General features: G+C 42.0%; 1 protein-coding gene across 1 annotated transcript in view; it reads right to left on the bottom strand.

Moving 5' to 3' along the window:
• LOC135180205 (interferon-induced GTP-binding protein Mx-like) overlaps positions 1–18,533 on the bottom strand; it is a 20,571-nt gene extending 2,038 nt beyond the window's left edge. Inside the window, exons 1-13 of the mRNA XM_064152555.1 lie at positions 18,463–18,533; positions 16,996–17,314; positions 14,471–14,666; positions 13,360–13,497; positions 12,736–12,890; positions 10,662–10,800; positions 9,995–10,193; positions 9,179–9,257; positions 8,074–8,196; positions 7,103–7,244; positions 5,189–5,347; positions 4,138–4,214; positions 2,471–2,713 (exon numbers count right to left, since the gene is read on the bottom strand). Of these exons, the coding sequence (XP_064008625.1) occupies positions 2,471–2,713; positions 4,138–4,214; positions 5,189–5,347; positions 7,103–7,244; positions 8,074–8,196; positions 9,179–9,257; positions 9,995–10,193; positions 10,662–10,800; positions 12,736–12,890; positions 13,360–13,497; positions 14,471–14,666; positions 16,996–17,214 (1,869 nt within the window). The 5' untranslated portion in view covers positions 17,215–17,314; positions 18,463–18,533. The remainder of the gene's footprint in view (positions 1–2,470; positions 2,714–4,137; positions 4,215–5,188; positions 5,348–7,102; positions 7,245–8,073; positions 8,197–9,178; positions 9,258–9,994; positions 10,194–10,661; positions 10,801–12,735; positions 12,891–13,359; positions 13,498–14,470; positions 14,667–16,995; positions 17,315–18,462) is intronic.

Raw genomic sequence — 18,533 nt, 5'->3', positions numbered from 1 at the left:
AAGAGGCTTTACACAAGCTGGGAAGAACTGACAGCATGCTTCTTAGTATGTTCTACAGAGTCACTCTTCAAGAAGTGAGTGCTTCCAGGAACTAAAAATTCTTTGCCACTACTCTCTTTTGTGCCTAAAGACCTAAAGGTTAAGAGTTACAGGAAATGTCAGCAGTTAGGGTTTTTTTGGCAAATTAAATCCAAGGTAGGCCATTCCCTGCTTAGCTCTGCCAGCTATTCTTGTGAAGAGTTCCATGAGGACACACTCAATGGGTAGTTCTTGTCAACAATTTCTGGCATCACACCTATATCCTCTGCATGCTGCTACTCTGTTATGCTAAAGGAAATCAAACAGATTTTTGCAAAAGGCTGTAAATTCTTCTATTTCAGTGGTGTTTCCCATGTGGTCATCCAGCTGTAAGTGTAAGACAGCTTTTGAGTAACCTATAGCCTTAAAGGCAAATGTCTTCAGCAGTATCAAGACTAGAGTGGGTCTGCACTACATCTATTAATATCTCCTTGAGATAACTTTCTGCAAAACCTGACAAGCTGCCTGGTCTAGTTATTGATAGAAATTAAACCAAATTGACCCAGACCTTGTGGGACCCTTTCTTCAGAGATATCTGCATGCCTTCAGGGCTTGTCTAGTACTCTTGGGCAATGGGAGGTTTACAGCCTCTGCAAACCTGGGAAGGAACTGCAGCCAGACCTCCTGGTGCCAGATGAACGTCTGTGTCTGTGTGACTGACTGTGGCTGTGTCATCTTCCTTTCTTTTTGTGGCATTCGACTTAAAAGTGATGGCGGGAAGATGAGTTAGATGCATATTTGCTTTGTCCTACAGAGTTTAGGCAGAGAAGTTAAGCTGTTTGTGCTTTTGGATACCTCTGGAGCTTGTGTGGAAGGATGGAGCTGAGTTCAAGCTGAAAAGCACCCAAGACTTGATGTTTGGAGTTTTTTTTCTAGTCTGCAAAGATCTAGACAATAGGAAGCATTTTGTCTGAGACAGCTAAAACACTTGGTCTAGGCATTCTCTTGGTACTGCTGACCACGGTGGGAGGGAGCCAAGGTGCTATAAACAGCAGGTTTTCTGCAGGCAAATTCTACCCAGAATCGTGGTAGTCCTGCTGTAGGCGACACAGCTTCATGTATGTCATTTCCACTTAACAGCTTCCATCTCATCCAAATTCTATTTGGCTCTGCATAAAATTCTTGGATATATGAGGCATTTGTTATTGCAGAAAATGTCACTTAGGACATTTAAAAAATGTGTAGTAGTGTCTAAGACTTTTGTGTTATAACACAGAGTATGGTGAGATGGGAGGAAAGAGATTATGCAGTTCTACCTTTGTCTCTTGTTCTCTGCAAGCTGATGGCTTTCTCTCCACCAGCTGGAGCAGCCTGAGCATTTCACTGCAGGAATTTGTCAAAACCCTCCTATTGAGATTCAAGGCAGGCTACTACCTACTTTACTGCATTATTGATATTGGACTTGTTGCTTTCTGAGTGAGTTGTACAAAAAAATCAAAAGCAAGTCCTGAGACTGCATGTTCTCTTTGCTCTCTTTATCATGATCCTTTGCTAAAACACCACATTTGTCCTCAGAGACTCAACTTCTGTGGAGGTATCTGCAATACAGCACATACATTCTGATCTTTACAGCCAAATCTATTTTAATGCAATGTTTTTTCATCCCTCCTCCTACCATATTCATTTAGGATCTGACTGCAAATCATTACATTCTGCAGTCAGCAGGAATATGCAGAGGGGCTTCAGGCTGACCTGAGATCTCAGGCACTGCCAAACACTGAAATGCTGTATAAAATGTTGTTAAGCTTGCAGAAATTAGTGTTATTTGAAAGCTGCAAGATGAACTTGCAGTGGAGAAAGCAATCCTAGGACTGTTGCTTCCTTTGTTGGAGAGTGGAATTTGCCATTAACTGAATATCAGTAGCAGTTACAGGGCAAAGGGCTCTTCTCCATCCTATCATCTCCTCTGTACTATAGCTGACTGTCCTTTCCTCTCCCTAATGCTTGCTTCCACAGGAAACTGTATAGACAGCAGGGAGACACCCACTTCTCCAGGAAAGGCTAGAGAAAGGTGAAAAAAAGACTCACTTGCCAATGGCATGTTCTCTGAGCAAGGGGCACCTGCACCAGGGAGCCGTGCCAGACTTGGTAGCTATCAGGGTGGTTTAGGAGCCAGGTGTCATTTTAATAACCTGCAGGCTTTCCTAATCACCATACCCTGCCCTGTGCAACTACTTCTCCCTGGTGACTGTGCTGACACAGCCTAAGACCAGCTTTGTCCTGGCACTTTCATCACTGGTCAGAAGCTGGAGGTAGCTAGATGAGACACTTACACCCTTTGGCTACTGCTCCATGCATAGTATGGCATGACTACAGCAAGATGTGGATGAGGGGTAGGTGCTACAGCATTCAGAATGCAGTGGAAGTGCTGTACTGTAGGCTGTAAACTCACATTGAAATAGGCTGTTGTGTGGCAAACCATGTCGTTGACAAGGGAGGGCTCTTGTCTCAAATTGAGTACAAGCTGAAACTCTTTCCCGATGCCAACTTTGTCAGCCTTTTCTGCCCTAAGAAGGTTTAAATCCTGAAGGTAAAGGCCATCCTGGCAGTATACAATTCTCTCCATTTTAAACTGGGTCCGAATCTGTCTTTCAGTCTCTGCTGTTTGTTTCCGTATAATGTCTTCAATTGTGATCTGGAAAAGAAAAGAATGACAAGTTCTTAGACATTTGATTGCTTTGCAAAGGTTCTGGTGCTTAGCAGTGTCCCCAGGGAATGGCAGGTTGGGCACAGTTTTCAACAGTCCTTACTGCAGCACTGCCTAACCCCAGACCAGCTCTTGGGAACCAGGTGTAATACTTTAGATTCTGATTCCTCTGTTGTGAAAGAGCAGGAAAATGTGGCAGTTTTGTCCCCTCCTTAAACGTGAGTGATATCAGTCAATACCTGATGTTTGGCCCCCAAAGGAAAACAGAACATTGTTGGGAACAAGGAGTGATGGCCAGCCATGAATTCAGCCTTCAGCCTGTCCTCAACTGTTGTATGCATTTTGTTTGTGACTACCTCTTGCAGTAGGCAGTGACAAGTAGGCACTGATGTGAACTCCATTGCCCCTCCTCCTCTTCTCAAAAGTTGCAGTCACCAAATGAACACTGCCTAACCCCTCACCATTTGAGACTTTCACTGCAGTAATCTGATACTTTCTGACTGTTTTGATACTTCCACCTAAAAGTCTGGTGTGGGCAGCAAAATTCCCTTAGTCATCCTCAAATTCCCTCAAAATGCTTGCCTAACAGCCCTAAGAAAGCCTCTCATCTTTTTTCCCCCTCATCTTCAAGCATCTACCAGAACTTCCTTTTAATTCCTCTCACCGTCATGCCTACAAACTCTCCCTGAACACTTGTGTTTGGCTGAAAGAGCTTCTTTGCTTGCTGTCTGCTTGGCCTAGGAACTCAGTAGGGTTTGACTACAGAAGTCAAAAGGCAAACCTTCTGTTTCATTCATATTTGCCTGTGAGTTCCCTTTACAAGGAATACTCGGTGAAAGACTCTGCTTTCCAGCTGCCCAACATTGCTTCTCATCTTCCTCAAGCATTGCTTCTCACCTTCCTCAAAGCACTTTCTAAGAAAAGGCCTTCAATGACACCCATATCTTTTAACTGTACCCCTAAACATACATTACTAAGATCGTGAACTGTCATCTTAACTCTCCCACAGTCAAATAATTTTGGGCTTGTATGCTGCTGCTGCTACTCCCTTTTATCAAAGATGAGGTTCCTGACTTGCCTTTCAGGGAGGGAAAAACACTGTTTAGTGCTCCGAGGCTGCACTTAAATTTGGAATGAATGGTGAACTCTCTAAGGCAGCCATAGCACACACTGTGTTGTATGCAACAAGGATGTGAACAGTTTAAGTGAGGAATAGATATTTCAGATCCTGTCAAAGTTCTGCTGAAAGGCAAAATGCATTTTCATTATTGTCATTGCAAACATGCTCTAATTTTCAAACTCTTCCTTATTTTATAAAAATCATAGGCCTGCAAGAAATTCCATGCTTGCAAGGGAATAAGTACTATAAGCATGACTCTTGCTCTTATTTTGTGCTATAGAGAGTGTCTTACCTTGACAGCCCTGTTTAGATTGGGAAAATTAGCAAAATGCTTTTTAGTGAGTTCTGTAAATTTCTCTTCAATCAATCCTAAGACAAGAAGAGACAGGCAAAATAAAGTCAGTTAAACAAGTGAGTTTTTTAAAGCCCTTCTTAACACAAGGCTTGCAAAAACTGTTTGTTTCCTACGTGGAAAAGTTTCATGTAGAAATAGCTGAGCAGCTGTACTGATGCCTTATGCCTTTATGACCAATACAAATGAGTAAGAATTTAGATTTCTAGGTGCAAGAGTGTGAGCCATGAAAGACCTCCTGTAACCACTTAGCTTCTGAGAGACTGAATATCACTGAGATTTCCTAGATTAAGCCATTTCTGTGCTTACAGCTGTGTCTGACCAGATGCACCATCGCCTGGACAAGTAAACACATCTTCATCTCACCCCCAAGTGGCTTCCCTAACAGGAGAAACTAGTGCACATAGTACAGAGCATCTAGCACAGGCCCTGTAGCTGCCTTCTGAGGTAAACACAGGAGAGAGAGAGAGGACTGTGACTACCATTTGGGGTTTTTTGAGTGTTTTTACTCAATGAACTACATACCCTTTCCTCCAGCTCCAGCAGTCACTGTACAACGAATGCCACGTAAGTAATATAATAGATATTAATAAATATAATAAAGAGTCATGTAAGGAATTGGCAAAGAAGCTAAGTTCCTAATTCACATTTGTGAATGCCATTCCCTGGGCTTCAGAATACCATGCCACTTGTCTGGCACTAGGCACTTCTACCATACTACTACTTTGCTGTGTTATTTATTATAGCTACATTTGAACTCCCACCACCCGCTGAGGAAAGTATAAAAAAATGCTAGAGACCATGTGCAGAATTTGGAGGCTCTAGAGAAGAAACAGACTCCCAGGATGAATTGGATTCACTTCTCCACTCTGAAGTATCCCAGCTGGAGTTCATGCTCCAGCAGTGAGCACAGCAGCTTATCCAGGAAAAAAATTTGCTGGACAGACCCATGCCTCCCACATGACAGCTTGGTGAGGCCTGTGAGACATACCAATCACTTTGTTCAGTATCTCAAGGGCTGGCTGCACCAGTTCTATGATTTGCTCTTTTACGATGTCCTCAAATGTCTGGTAGTTGGAAAAGGATGTGAGCTCCCGTCCACGATACTGGTCTTCGTATTTCCACATTTTACTTGGTGTAGCTTCTTTAGCTGCAATGGTAAGGTAACATTGCTCTAGTACTAAATCACACAATTTACAAATTCCAGATTTAAGAAGGAAGTATTGTACGTATGTGATTTTGGGGTAGCATCTTGTCAGCAAGAGCTGTGCTGCTCTAAGACCTGCTGTGTGCTGCTACTCTGATCTTATTGTGAAGTCAGATGTATTTGTTCAGATCAATGGGTATAATCAATCAGGTTGGAAAAGACCTTTGAGATCATCAGATCCAACCTATGACCTAAAGTGTCCAGAGGATTCCCTTGCTGGTTTGGCTGCCATGTGGTGCCTTCTGTATTTTCTGCAACTCAGTTGCCCTTTGTTCTCTGAAGATGCTGCATCCTTCTGCTAGTGCTTTCTGCTGGTTTTACATCTATTGCTTCTTGCTAGCATTGCCTTACTCTTTGATTCATCTTGATAAAATCATGTCAATTGCTTAGGTAGTTCACAGATGGGACATAAGAGGTATCTCTATCTTTCTGTCTCCACATACATGCATACATATACATATCCTTGTCTTTGGCTGCCAGCACCTCTGCAGTGCCCTTGCATTTTAGAGCCACTCATGATGTTATCATAGATGTGCATCAAAGACTAAAAGAACTTGTTTCAAGAGTTACAGCTTCACTGGCAGCTGATGAAATTTCATCTCTAGGAGCAAATGATGAGATTTCTGATGGATGTGAAAAAGATGTTGCAGGAGACAGTGAATGTCCAGCAGACTTCAGTCAGTATGTAGTCCCCTGCTCTTCAGTTCTTAACTGGGTTCAGTTAAAGAATTGGCAAGGTGGGTGGTGGACATATGGAGTATTATTTACAAGGTTTTGGTTATTTCAGACTCAGAATTGTTTTCTCCACACCTTGCAGATTAAAAAAAAAAAAAAAAAAAAAAAAAAAAAAAAAAAGACCAAAATTCCAAAACATTCTTAATAACAATAATAGAGCTAGCCAGGAGGATGACTGAGGGACTTGAGCATCTTCCTGAGGGAGAGAGACTGAGAGACCTGCTGCTTAGTCTGGAGAAGAGAAGGCTAAGAGGAGATCTTATTGATGTATACAAATATCTGAGGGGTGGGTGTCAAGTGGATGAAGCCAATCTCCTTTTGCTGGTATGCAGCAACAAGACAAGGAGCAATGGCTACAAACTGGAATATAGAAGTTTCACTTCAACATGAGGAGAAACTTCTTTACAGTAAGGGTGGCAGGGCACTGGAACAGAGAGGTTGTGGAGTCACCTCCTCTGGAGACTTTCAAAACCCACCTGGATGTATTCCTGAGCAAACTACCCTAGAGGGATCCTACCCTGGTAGGGAGGTTGGACTCGATGCTCTCTGGAGGTCCCTTCCAGCCTCTAAAGTTTTGTGATTTTGTGAACTACAACAAATTTGTTACACAGTGTAAATATATCATGTTGTGGTTATTATTATTTATGGATGTTGTCTTTGTTAATGAAGGCTGGTTCAGAGAATCGCCACATAATTCTGTGCCAGGGTCCACACTCTTGGTTTCCTTGCTTTGCTGGGAGAAGGAGACATCTGCTGATCTCTGTAATGGCAGCACTTAATGCAAGCTGGGTCTTTGTCCCCAGGGACCAAAGCAAAACTGGCCTATCACTACAGCAGACGAATGCTCCCAGCTTCTTGTTTTTTACCTTCTTGAAAACAATGCGTTGATGATGATGTGTTTACATTTAAAAGCAAGGGAATGGAAGCTCAGGTTAGCTCCAAGTGAGGGTCTTCCATGCTTACCCCTTGCAGCACACTCTTGGAGAATCACTTCCCATGTCTGAAACTCCTTGCGGATTTTTGAGAACAGTCTGGTTTCATTTCCAAACACTTGTTCCTCTCCAAGTACCATCCTGGAAATGTCTTGATTAAAGAATTTGATCAACTGTAACAAATTAAAAAACATGTAAGTAATGTAGTGAGGTTTCATTTTTCCAGACTAACTTGCTGATATTAAGTAAATCTGCTAGCATTTGATGTCAAAGCAGGGAGATGGCTCATTGAAAACATCCTTTCCTTAAATATTCAACACTTTTAGCTCCTGGGTCTTTGGTTATTGTTGTTTGGTGGTTTATTTTTTCCAAAACCAGCACAGATACAGGAGAACAAAGGTGATACTTTTTGCTTGCCCTTTTTTTTTTTTAATCCCTTTTAAAAAAATGTATTTTTGGATTCTTGTAGGATTCTTAAAACCATTTACTAAAATCTAATTGACCAAACTTGTATGAAGTCATTGAAGGCTGATGAGTCTTCCTTCATAAACACCCCTGCTAGGCCTGGTGAAAGCTTAGTGTGACCAATGAGCCCTCCAAGACGAGACACTGAGGCACTTAGATGGACTTGCAATCCATTTTTTGCAATCAGAAATGCACTTGGTCTTATGAGTGCTGTCAGGCAGGCAGGAATAAAAGCTTTCCCTATCTGAGACGTCTGATTTCAACTAATCAGCTGAGTCATTATTCAGTTCTGTGGTCATATATTAACAGAAAAATAAAGATTAGAGAAGGGGCCATGAGCTCCTGCGCTCCGTTATTTTTGCAGGTCTGATATATTCCTTCCGTGTTTGCTACGGTACTTTCAAAACACTTCAGTGATAGCTACCACAAGCTTCCTGGTGGTTCATGCTGCCAGTTTGCCTACTTTTAGGTGGGATCTTTTTCTCCCATGTTTAGCTTTTGGCTCTGCTCTGTGACCAAGCCAACGGTGATACTTACATCTGTGAGGAAATAATGCTTCTCAGAATCTGTTGGGGGTGCACCTCTATTATACCTTTGTAGATCCTGTAACATCTTTTGGAGTGTCTCACGTAGTTGGCTCTCTAGTGTTGGCAAAGTTTTCTAGGGGGTAGACAGTAAAGAAGGAATTTAGGTAGGTTGAAGGGTTTGGAAGGAAAACAAAATCCCTCTAAGCATGATCTACACCTGCATGTGGTCATCGCTGTGTTCAGGAGTCCAAGAGCTTGTTGTCCTTGCATCCCATGAGTGACAGTAAGTGTAGCAGTGCAGATATGGCCTTCATCAAAAGAAGGCAGGGGGCAAGGATCTCTCTGAGAAATAAAACTGGACCTCGCTGCAAGGCAGGCAGAGTAGCTGCACCCCGGGGCAACATTCATCTACAGTGAGACAAAAAACTGTCCTCACAGGTAATGGCAGGGAGGTAGAGATGCAGGGAATGCAGTGCTCCCTCTACTCCTCACAAATACCTGATTGAACACCACTATTTAGCTGCTTGCTTTATGGAAGGATACACACATTTTTTTTTTCTCCTTCAGGACTGAATTTAGAGTTTCCCCAAATTTTAGCATTTTCCATTAATGAAATAAGTAATGTAATAATACCATGTAATGTAACAATACATTGCTTACATGTATATAAAATTAGCACACCAATATACATATACTGATAGAGTAATAAAAAACATTAGATCTGACTTGAGAATTTCAAGACATTTACAGTTAGATAGAAATTATTGTCTTTAAGTAAGCTCACAGCAGTAACTGGTCACCCAGCCCATCCACACTCCACCAACAAAAAGAAATATCATCACTGGCATTGAAAAGGCAGGAGTCACAAACAGATGAAATGATTTTCCTACTGTCAGTCTTCAGCTTACAGGTAAATCTGAGGACAGAGTGTGAGTTTCTTTACTCTCAGTTCACTTCATTCTCAGATAATCAGACTGAAGGATAATTAAGTGCTATCTATGGATGTAATCCATATCTAAAGATGTAATTCAGTTGCAATCCAGGGCTGAAGGTCTGAACTAACATTTAAATAGTCACTAATATAAACAGGTTAGTATAGCACCTCTGATACTTACAATAATGTGTCTCACGAGTTCGTTTGTGAGCCTCTCTGCCAGACAAGGGATAGTAGCCCTTCCTTCTTCCAAAAGAAAGCTGAAAAAAAGAGGAAAAGGTGATTTTGAATAGATCATAGGTGCAGGGCAAGGAGGGAAACAGTACTGACACTCCACTCTGCTTTTCCCAGTTCAACTATATAAACTGAGTAAAGAAAGAGCCCTCTGGAAAGTGTTAGTAGAGATGCAGCAGCAGCAGCCTGTGTCTCTCTGAGTAGCATGGCTTTTATGGAAGAGATTGACAGCTATTGCTACTGGCTAAGCAAAGGGAAACAGAAGAATCTAAAAATCACACTCTAACAGCAGATTAATGTGCTGCTGTATTATTTCTGTATGTGCTAAGTATATTGATTCAAGACCCTTTGCACCTGCCATTCTTTATGTTATGCTTGAATTGTTGTTGAGTCATCTTCTGGGGAGATCTGCCCTCGGCAAAGACAGTATTCCTTCAGTGTTTGACTTGTGCTCAACCTGAAGTGTGCAGATGCTTAACTTGGATACTTGGAACTGTTACAAACTTCTGAAGTTCATTGCACTTCTCTCAGGGTTAAGGAGACATCCATATCAAACTTGTATCCAAAGCACACTTTAAAGAGTTTATCTGACATGTAAAATTCTTCTGACATACTGAAATGTGTCAGTACGAAACACAGCGATGAGGAACAGTGAATACAGTGAATGCCTCTTTATAGCCCTAACTTAACACTCAGCAAGTTAGCAGGAAGCTTTCAAGCTATTTTAATGGAGTTTTGATTAGGTCCTTTCTACAAGAAGTACCTGAAATGTTTATGACTCTTGAAGAACATTCTCTCCTTCTCAATTGCAGAGGCCAAGTCCAGTTCATCGTAGATGTCCTGCTGCCCACGACACTTCACCATCATGTAGCCTTTTTTCAGGGGGATGAGCAGGTTTTGCATTATTTTAATGACAGACTCCTCTGTTCCTTTGTCCACCAGATCAGGTTTTGTGAGGATCCCTGTGAGTTTACCCAGAGAGTAAGTTAGTTGAACACAGAAGTTAATGGTGAGAGAGGTGCAGTAGGACACTTTGTCACCAGAGTGGGAACACTCTCTACCATCTTCTATAAAGCAACTTCTCTTTGTTTTGTTTTCCCTCTCCTAGAAAGCTCTCAGCACCTGGGCTTTGCAGTACAAACCATGCTGTACAGTTGGCCTCTCACCATGTCTTTTGCCATGCAAACCTTTTTGACAAGGTAGCAGCAAAGTTTTCCCACCATTAAGCCTGAGATTTTAACTTCTCAGTTTTCACAACAGGAATATCAGCAAAACTCAAAACTGAGTGATTATTAGAGCTATTGACTCAGAGGCTGTTTTCTTCTTTGCCCTTCTTCCAATTGCCAGTTTCACAGATCTGGTATGGAATACAGAACATCAGACAAAATTATTTGCACTTATCTTCAACTTGTAATTTAAAATCACCTCACCTAGTGTCCTTTCTCCACTGGGGTCCACCTCTTGAGCCATTTTCAACGCTTCTATTGTTGCAATATCCACATTACATGGCACCACTACCAAATTCAGTGTCTCTTTGCAGCCTATTGTTTTTTTAAGTAGCGTTTTGATCTACAATGCAACACAATAGGAATGAAGTTCAGTAAAATCATAAGTTTGCATGCAGGATGTGACTATTTCTATCAGTATGACCCACCCTCTGATGACATTAAACATCACATATACTAAGGATTGTATTACAACTGCTGTCTACAACTACCTGAGGAGTGGTTGTGGCCAGGGGGAGGTTGCTCTCTTCTCTCAGGTGGCCAGCGCCAGAAAGAGAGGACACAGCCTCAGGCTGCGCCAGGGGAGATTTAGGCTGGAGGTGAGGAGAAAGTTCTTCACTGAGAGAGTCATTGGACACTGGAATGGGCTGCCCGGGGAGGTGGTGGAGTCGCCGTCCCTGGAGCTGTTCAAGGCAAGGTTGGACGTGGCACTTGGTGCCATGGTCTAGCCTTGAGCTCTGTGGTAAAGGGTTGGACTTGATGATCTATGAGGTCTCTTCCAACCTTGATGATACTGTGATACTGTGATACACACTAAAAATGGCACAGAAATGGGTCAACAGAAAAATGCAGCCTCTTTTCCTACTTCAATATTGAACTAAACATCTAGTATGGATGAGATCAGACTGTTGTTATACATGTCCTGAAAGCTATGTGAAGTTTAACTTCTCATGCATGTAATCTTTCATCTTGGAAATAACACAGATACTTAATAAATAATGACAAATTCTGACATTCAGGTACACATTTATGGACAGAAAGCAAGCTGGGTTACGCTGATAACTCTCAAACTTGTATTTCTGAAAGGAGAACAAACATCTTTGCCTTGTATTTCAGTGGAGTATTTGTGGAAAAACAAATTCACAAACCAAACCTAAGCCACATGTGACACTTAGCTGTTGCTGTTTCTATGCTTCAATGCCAAACTAGAAGAGTTGCTCATAGTTCATGTAGCATTGCAAAAGGTTCACACAGCTCTGTTGTGCTCATACTGAAGCCATTTTTTTCTGAGTTAGTGCCTCTCTTTTCTACTTCCCACCCATTCCAAATATTTGACATGCTACAATGCTATAGCTTCTAACTCTGAAGGATGCAGACAGCTGGGGACAACACAAGTGTGTGGATCATGTCATATTTGCTGTTTTCTTCAGAATGCAATAGAAAGATTACTATCTAATTGTGAAATTAAATTACTCTTCTCCAAGAAAGTAAAGCTCAGACTAGTTAGTCTTGTCTCATTTTCATAGGCATATCTAATTTACTTCAGGCTACTCTTATTCCAGATTGTTAATTAACAGTACTTTAGGACAAAAAATACACTCAGCTTCTGCACATCACTCACAGCTGGCCTTGTCCAACCAGAGTTTTATTTGCATTTCCCAGCATTTCTTCTAAAAGCAACCAGAGGAAGAGACCTCCTCCACTTTTAACTCACATTCTGTCTACTTCAAAAAAAAAAAAAAAAGGTCTACTAGGATCCCTTGAGGGATGAGATAAAACCAAGGTTGGTCTGATTCTGATGTGCATCCCTGTGTAAGGGATGTAAGAAGGCTGGTTTGCTACCTTGCTCCATAAGAGCTTAGAATCAGATCTATGCATCTTTCACAAACACATCCACAGAGCTGGTAAGAGGCAACATGTTTTTGGATCTATCTACCTTCTAGACTGATCTACCCAAGGGACATGAGGACTGCACTGCTGCACTGTTTTCAGGGTCCATATGGCTGGGTTATTCCATGGGTAGGTTGTGTCAAGGCACCTGAGGTGGTTCCTTCACAGATAATGTAGGTAGCTCCCTCTTGCACGATAGGACAGACAGGAGATCCTGGACCTCACTGTTCCTACTGGCAGTTAAGGGGTAGGCTGAAAAATAGGCCTGTTTGTCAGTGCAGCTGTACTGCTGGCTCAGTGGTGCAGTATAATGACTGCAAGGCTTGGATAGGAGATAGGTTAGAGAAGTGACCCTGTGTACAGGCTGGCACATGAGACTGCATTTTACCTGTAGCCCGATGTCTTTTGGCTGATTCCCCACAGGCACTCTGGCAATTCCAGGAAGATCAATTAGTGTCAGATCTGGGACATGTGGGGAACAGATTTCTAGGGAAATCATTTCTCCACTAATGGCACCTCCAGGACCAGCCACAATATCCTGGGCTGCAAGGAGAAAAGAGCAAAGCAATGAATACCAGCTTCAAACAATGCATTGAAGTGAAACAGAACACAAAGACTTTACCAAGTAACCACTACCACCTAAGGCTCTTTTAGGGTTGTTTTTTTTTCAGATCCAGCCACACATGTAAATTGATTTATGCAAAAATCTAAGGAAATTATTATTCAACACCTAAATATGTGGAACTGTAATATTTTACAGAGTATATAGTATGAACTTTCATTTATGCAGACAAAACACATTTAAATAGTCCACAAAGACATTGACTGCATAAAATACTCATCAGCTGCAGAAATGCTTCCTCCACATCGAGATGTTTTGTAGGCATTAATTAAGCCTTGGCTGCCTTGAAAGACAAATAGGTGATATTCTAGACTAGTCTGAAGGAAAGAGGAGAAAAGACTAAGAGGGGATTGGACAAACCAAATCAGAGTTGAATGCATTATAACTCACCAGCTCTTATTGCTCCATCCACCTCAGAGGCATTCTGCAGCTCTTTGCTGATGTTGTGGTAGGAAATTTTCCCTTTCCATGCCTGGCAGGCAGCTCCTCTTTTCAATTTCAGTTCCAAGGGACATCGAGTAACAATACCTACAGCAGTTTCAAAGACAGAGGAAGTTTTAAGCAGCTGTTATGTATGATACACAACCATGGGCTGTGTGGTGCACATGGGTTTGCCTAGTTCTTTTTACAGAGACACAGAAATTCTCAAAGGAACTTGGCCAAAGGGCTCTTCTCTGATTCCTTGTTCAGATGAGGACTGTCACCAGCACCAGATAAGGTCAACCATGGCTCTGTCCAACCACATCTTGTCATGCAAACCTCCAAGGATGGAGATTCTCACTTCTCTGGGTGATTTGCTTCAGTGTTGCATCTACCCCCTATGAAAATATTTTCCACATGAAGCCTGAAAGACCAAGTTATACTGCCAACTCATACAGATTATATGTGTGTGTATACACACAGAGAGAGCTGGAAAAGTGGATCTTCTTGAGCTACAAAATCTTCCAGCAATATTCTGTAACTTGAACAGCATTCAAGGGACGTAGTGGCAAATAAGAATCTTTGTACATTTCTATCCCCACCCTCTCTCCCCCCCTCCAAAAAAAAGGAGTATCTGTAAGAAAATCTTGCTAAAGAACCCAAATGAATCCCCAAAAAGAAATTTCAAAACTAGTCTTCTATGTGGAACTGATAATCTGCAGCAGTACTCTTTGCTGGGAAACACTGATGCTACCTTTCAGTCTGTTCACAGTTTAGGGCAAATACGCTGACACTATACTCTTACGTGCACCATGCTGGCACTACCCTGCAGTGCCCCAGCTGGACATCCATATCTTTTACTGCAAATGAGAGCTGAAAAGGCCCCTGGGGTTTCACAATTTACATACAATCTTAGTCATGGAAGTATTCAATCCTAAACCAAAACACAGGATAGAAACCAAAATGCAAACCCAAACCAAAACCCTGAAAACATTAAATAAAAAAGAAAAAAGGGGAAAAAAAATCTCTTCTTCCCCATCAAAGTGAGCTTCAGGTGAAAACCTGAGAAGTCAGTTCTTACCATTGCCCCGAGGAAGAGCAACACCAGAAAGAGCTTCTAGGACAGAGCTTTTCCCAGAGCTCTGGTCTCCGATCACTGCAATGGCAGGTAAAGACAGGTCTTTTTCTATGCCAAGAGATCTCAGACTGTCGATGAGATCAATGCAGGGTCGGATCTTTTCCTCATATTGATTGTACAAGGTATGTTCTTCTGCCTCCTAGAGTTAAACTTACAATTAATTTTCCTTAATTTTACGTAAATTGTTTCCACAAAACAAAAACTAACCCATTCTACGGCATGTTTTCCAGCTCATCCTTCATTGTTTGTCTTTGCACCTCTGTGTTAGGAAGAGGTTATCTGTAAATAGGGTGGAAGAAGTTAAGGTGGCTCAATGACCATCCTGATTAAAAATACCAATCCTTGTAAGCTAACCTAAGAAGGTAAAAGGTGTCCAGTTCTGGGCCCCTCAGTTCAGGAAGGATAAGGAACTGCTTGAGAGAGTCCAGTGTGGAGCCACAAAATCGATTAAGGGAGTGGAACATCTCTCTTACCAGGAGAGATTAAGGGAGCTGAGGCTCTTTAGCTAAGAGAAGAGGAAACTGAGGGGTGACCTCATTGATGTTTTTAAGTATGTAAAGGCTGAGTGCCCAAAGGATGGAGCCAGGCTCTTCTTGGTTATGCCCAATGACAGGACAAGTGGCAATGGATAGAAGCTGAGGCATAGGAAGTTCCATAGAAACATAAGGAGGAATTTTTCCACTGTGAGGGTGACAGAACACTGGAACAGGCTGCCCAGAGGGGTTGTGGAGTCTCTGTCTCTGGAGATATTCAAGCCCACCTGGATGTGTTCCTGTGTGGTCTGGTCTAGGGGATCCTACTCTGGCATGGGGGGTTGGACTGGATGATCTTTCAAGGTCCTTTCCAGCCCCTGACATTCTGTGATTTTGTGATTCTGTGTAAAAGGAGACCTCATTATTAAGTGTGCTTGACTAATTAACTTTTGTAATTGCCCTTTTCTTCCACTCACGTGCAGATGTACTGAAGTATGTTTATGTAAATGTAGTCTCAGTAATAAGAAAATTTAGTATAGAATAGATTGTTAAATCCTTGTTTTGTCAGACTTAGTTTGCACACAGACACCAGAAGTGTTCTTCTGTAGCATACTTAAGAGGTGGCTAAAAATCTTTTCAATCATCATGGCTCCTGATTTGGCTTACAGGTTTTATTGTCACTTCTAAGTTTTGATACACACACCAGATATTAAGGCAGGCTCTTCACTTTGATAAAAACAAATGGAATAGTTTTCAGCCCTTTACAAAGCTAGTCCACCTGCAGTCAGATATGCTCTTTATGTTCTTCTCACCACGCTCCAGTCTGACTGCTGCTTTTAGAAATGCAGTTTTGAGAACAGCCATATTTTAAAGTCCTGAACAGGCCAGGCACATTCAGACTTCATTTTTTGAAAAGAAAATCTGATGCCTCCCACCATCACCTTTGTCTATGAAAGCCACCTCTGACAACAGACCTACCCATCAGATCATAGAATCAACCAGGTGGAAAAGACCTCCAAGATCATCCAGTCCAACCTAGCACCCAGCCCTATCCAGTCAACTAGACCATGGCACTAAGTGCCTCATCCAGGCTTTTCCTGAACACCTCCAGGGACAGTGCCTCCACCACCTCCCTGGGCAGCCCATTCCAATGGCAAATCACTCTCTCTGGGAAGAACTTCCTGTAACATCCAGCCTACATCTCCCCTCGCACAACCTGAGACTGTGTCCCCTTGTTCTATTGCTGGTTGCCTGGCAGAAGAGACCAACCCCTACTTGGCTACAACCTCCCTTCAGGCAGTTGTATACAGCAATGAGGTCACCCCTGAGCCTCCTCTTCTCCAGGCTAAACAACCCCAGCTCCCTCAGGGGGGTTGTGTTCCAGGCCTTTCACCAGCTTTGCCACCCTAGATGTAATCAAAGAGAGCATACTTTCCTTTCAAGATGACAAAGACAGTACAGGTTAGTGGAGACAGGTATTTTAATACCTTATTGGGAGCCCCTCTCCACTATCTTCAGTCCAGCATTTCCTAGCTAGTAAATTCTCACCATTCTCAACTTCATTAACTGTTGCATAGACTTGAAAGCAATCTGTTTTCCGTGTCAAGTATTACACACAGGTTGCTATTATCCTTTCTCTATATTTCTGTTGAAGGTAGCAAAGCCTTAAAAAAAACCCACACACACAGAGATTTCAGGATTTCTGTTCAACATTTGCTCATTTTTACCAATGAAACAGGTACATGTTACACATGAGATAAGCTGCTAGGCTGCTGCCATCCTATTTTTCACACTTGCATTTTTTATGCCTGCAGATTAATTGCAGGTACCTTTCTTCCCAACGACTGCTTGGCCCTGATTCCAGAAGTACTCCTCTGCTTATACCTAACAACGTTAGATTGCCCAAAGACACAGGGGCATTAATTTTGCAGCACAAAGTGTAAAATAGGAGTAAGAATAAGAAGTGTTGATGGCCTTCTCTGATCTCTGTCTTACCTTGCCCTGTTCTCCATGACACTGTTCCTTCAGCTCCTTCTGCTTTCTGTCAATCTTGTTCTCAGATGTCGGAAGATCATTATCTTCTAAGTCTGTTGGGAGAGGTACTGCAAAACCTTCTGTAAGTGGTTTGATGGAAGGTGATGCAGAAACATCTTTCTTTGGGGCAAGCTTGGTTCTTTCAGGACCTTTCTCATGTGCTATACTCTTACTATCCATGGCCCGCTGATTATTTGTTTTTGCTGATCACACAGGCTGTTCACAACTGTTTCACCAATTAGTGATTATTATCTGGTTCAGTCACTCTTGTATGCAGCTTCTGAAATCAAACATCAGGCACTGAATGACATCAGCTTGCAGCAGCGATCACGGCAAAGAAAACCAAATACCACTTTTATGTACTGATTCAAACCTTCAGTAAATATCAAGGTGCCACAGTTCTAAAATCGCTCTCAAGGGATCAGGCTTGAAATACTTCTCCCTACTTCTCTTATGCTTCGATTGTGTTTTCAAAAAAAGAAGTTGCCACAGGGTAAACAAGAATATTTTGGGCAGGGGGTAAAGAAACAAACAGATAATTCACAGCAGTTTCTGCAAAAAGACAATTTTCCTCAATAAAATATTTTGCTGAGAAGTGTTTTGAGAGAGTGTAAATCCTTAACTTCAGTCACCTGGAGCCAGGAGTGCAGGGCTGTGTGGCTGCACAAGGAGGGGCTACATAGGTATGCCACTGGCAATGGCAGTAGGACACACCAAGCCACAGCCTGCAACGTGGCCAGTTGGTTTCTTTTGCATTAGAAATACTTGCCAGAGGAAAGCTTTCAAAGGCTCAGTTTGCTTGTCTGTGTGTTGGAAACTTCCCCGGCACAACATGAAACATTGCACTACTTAGCCATATCTGCATGAAATACCAATCTGCTGCTGATCCTGAAGAGGAGTTGCCTTGCTTTCTTTTAATGATCCTGGCTTTGCATCTCAAGGGCTAATAAAATTGCTATCAAACCCAGGCTGTAAAGCTGCAGCACTCAATCCACACAGCTCTTTCATTTATCCACTCTATGTCCAGACAGAGTAGCACACCCATTTCTGTCTGACATATCCTGTGATTTCAGGATATTTGGGTAAACGACATAGCCTCTGGGCTGTGCATATATTAGTTCTGTCTTATGGTACCACACATGAATACTACCAGCTAGAATGTATTGCTGAACAATGCCCTCCCACAGTAGAGACATTAAAAAGCATTTCAATTTCAATGCCATGTCTCTTCTTGAAAGAAGAAATCTTCTTCTCCATCCCAGAAAAAAACAAAGCCTGCCTGTGGCAACTTTGATCATACTTATTCTAGATTTCATACTTATTCTAGATTTTTATGCAGCCTTCTCAGATGCAGCTATTAAAATGAATGAAGATAAGAGTCAAAAATTGCATGATTAGTTTTAGAAGAAAGAAAAGAAAAAAACCTACCTTTGTAGTGTCCCAGGGCAAGGAGAAGCAGGAACTTCTTTTCAACTTTGGGTGGTTTATATTTAAAGACT

The sequence above is a fragment of the Pogoniulus pusillus genome, chromosome 12 (assembly GCF_015220805.1).
Source record: "Pogoniulus pusillus isolate bPogPus1 chromosome 12, bPogPus1.pri, whole genome shotgun sequence".
NCBI lineage: Eukaryota > Metazoa > Chordata > Aves > Piciformes > Lybiidae > Pogoniulus > Pogoniulus pusillus.
Note: the sequence above shows the minus strand (reverse complement) of the source record. Positions and strands in the feature narration are given on the sequence as shown.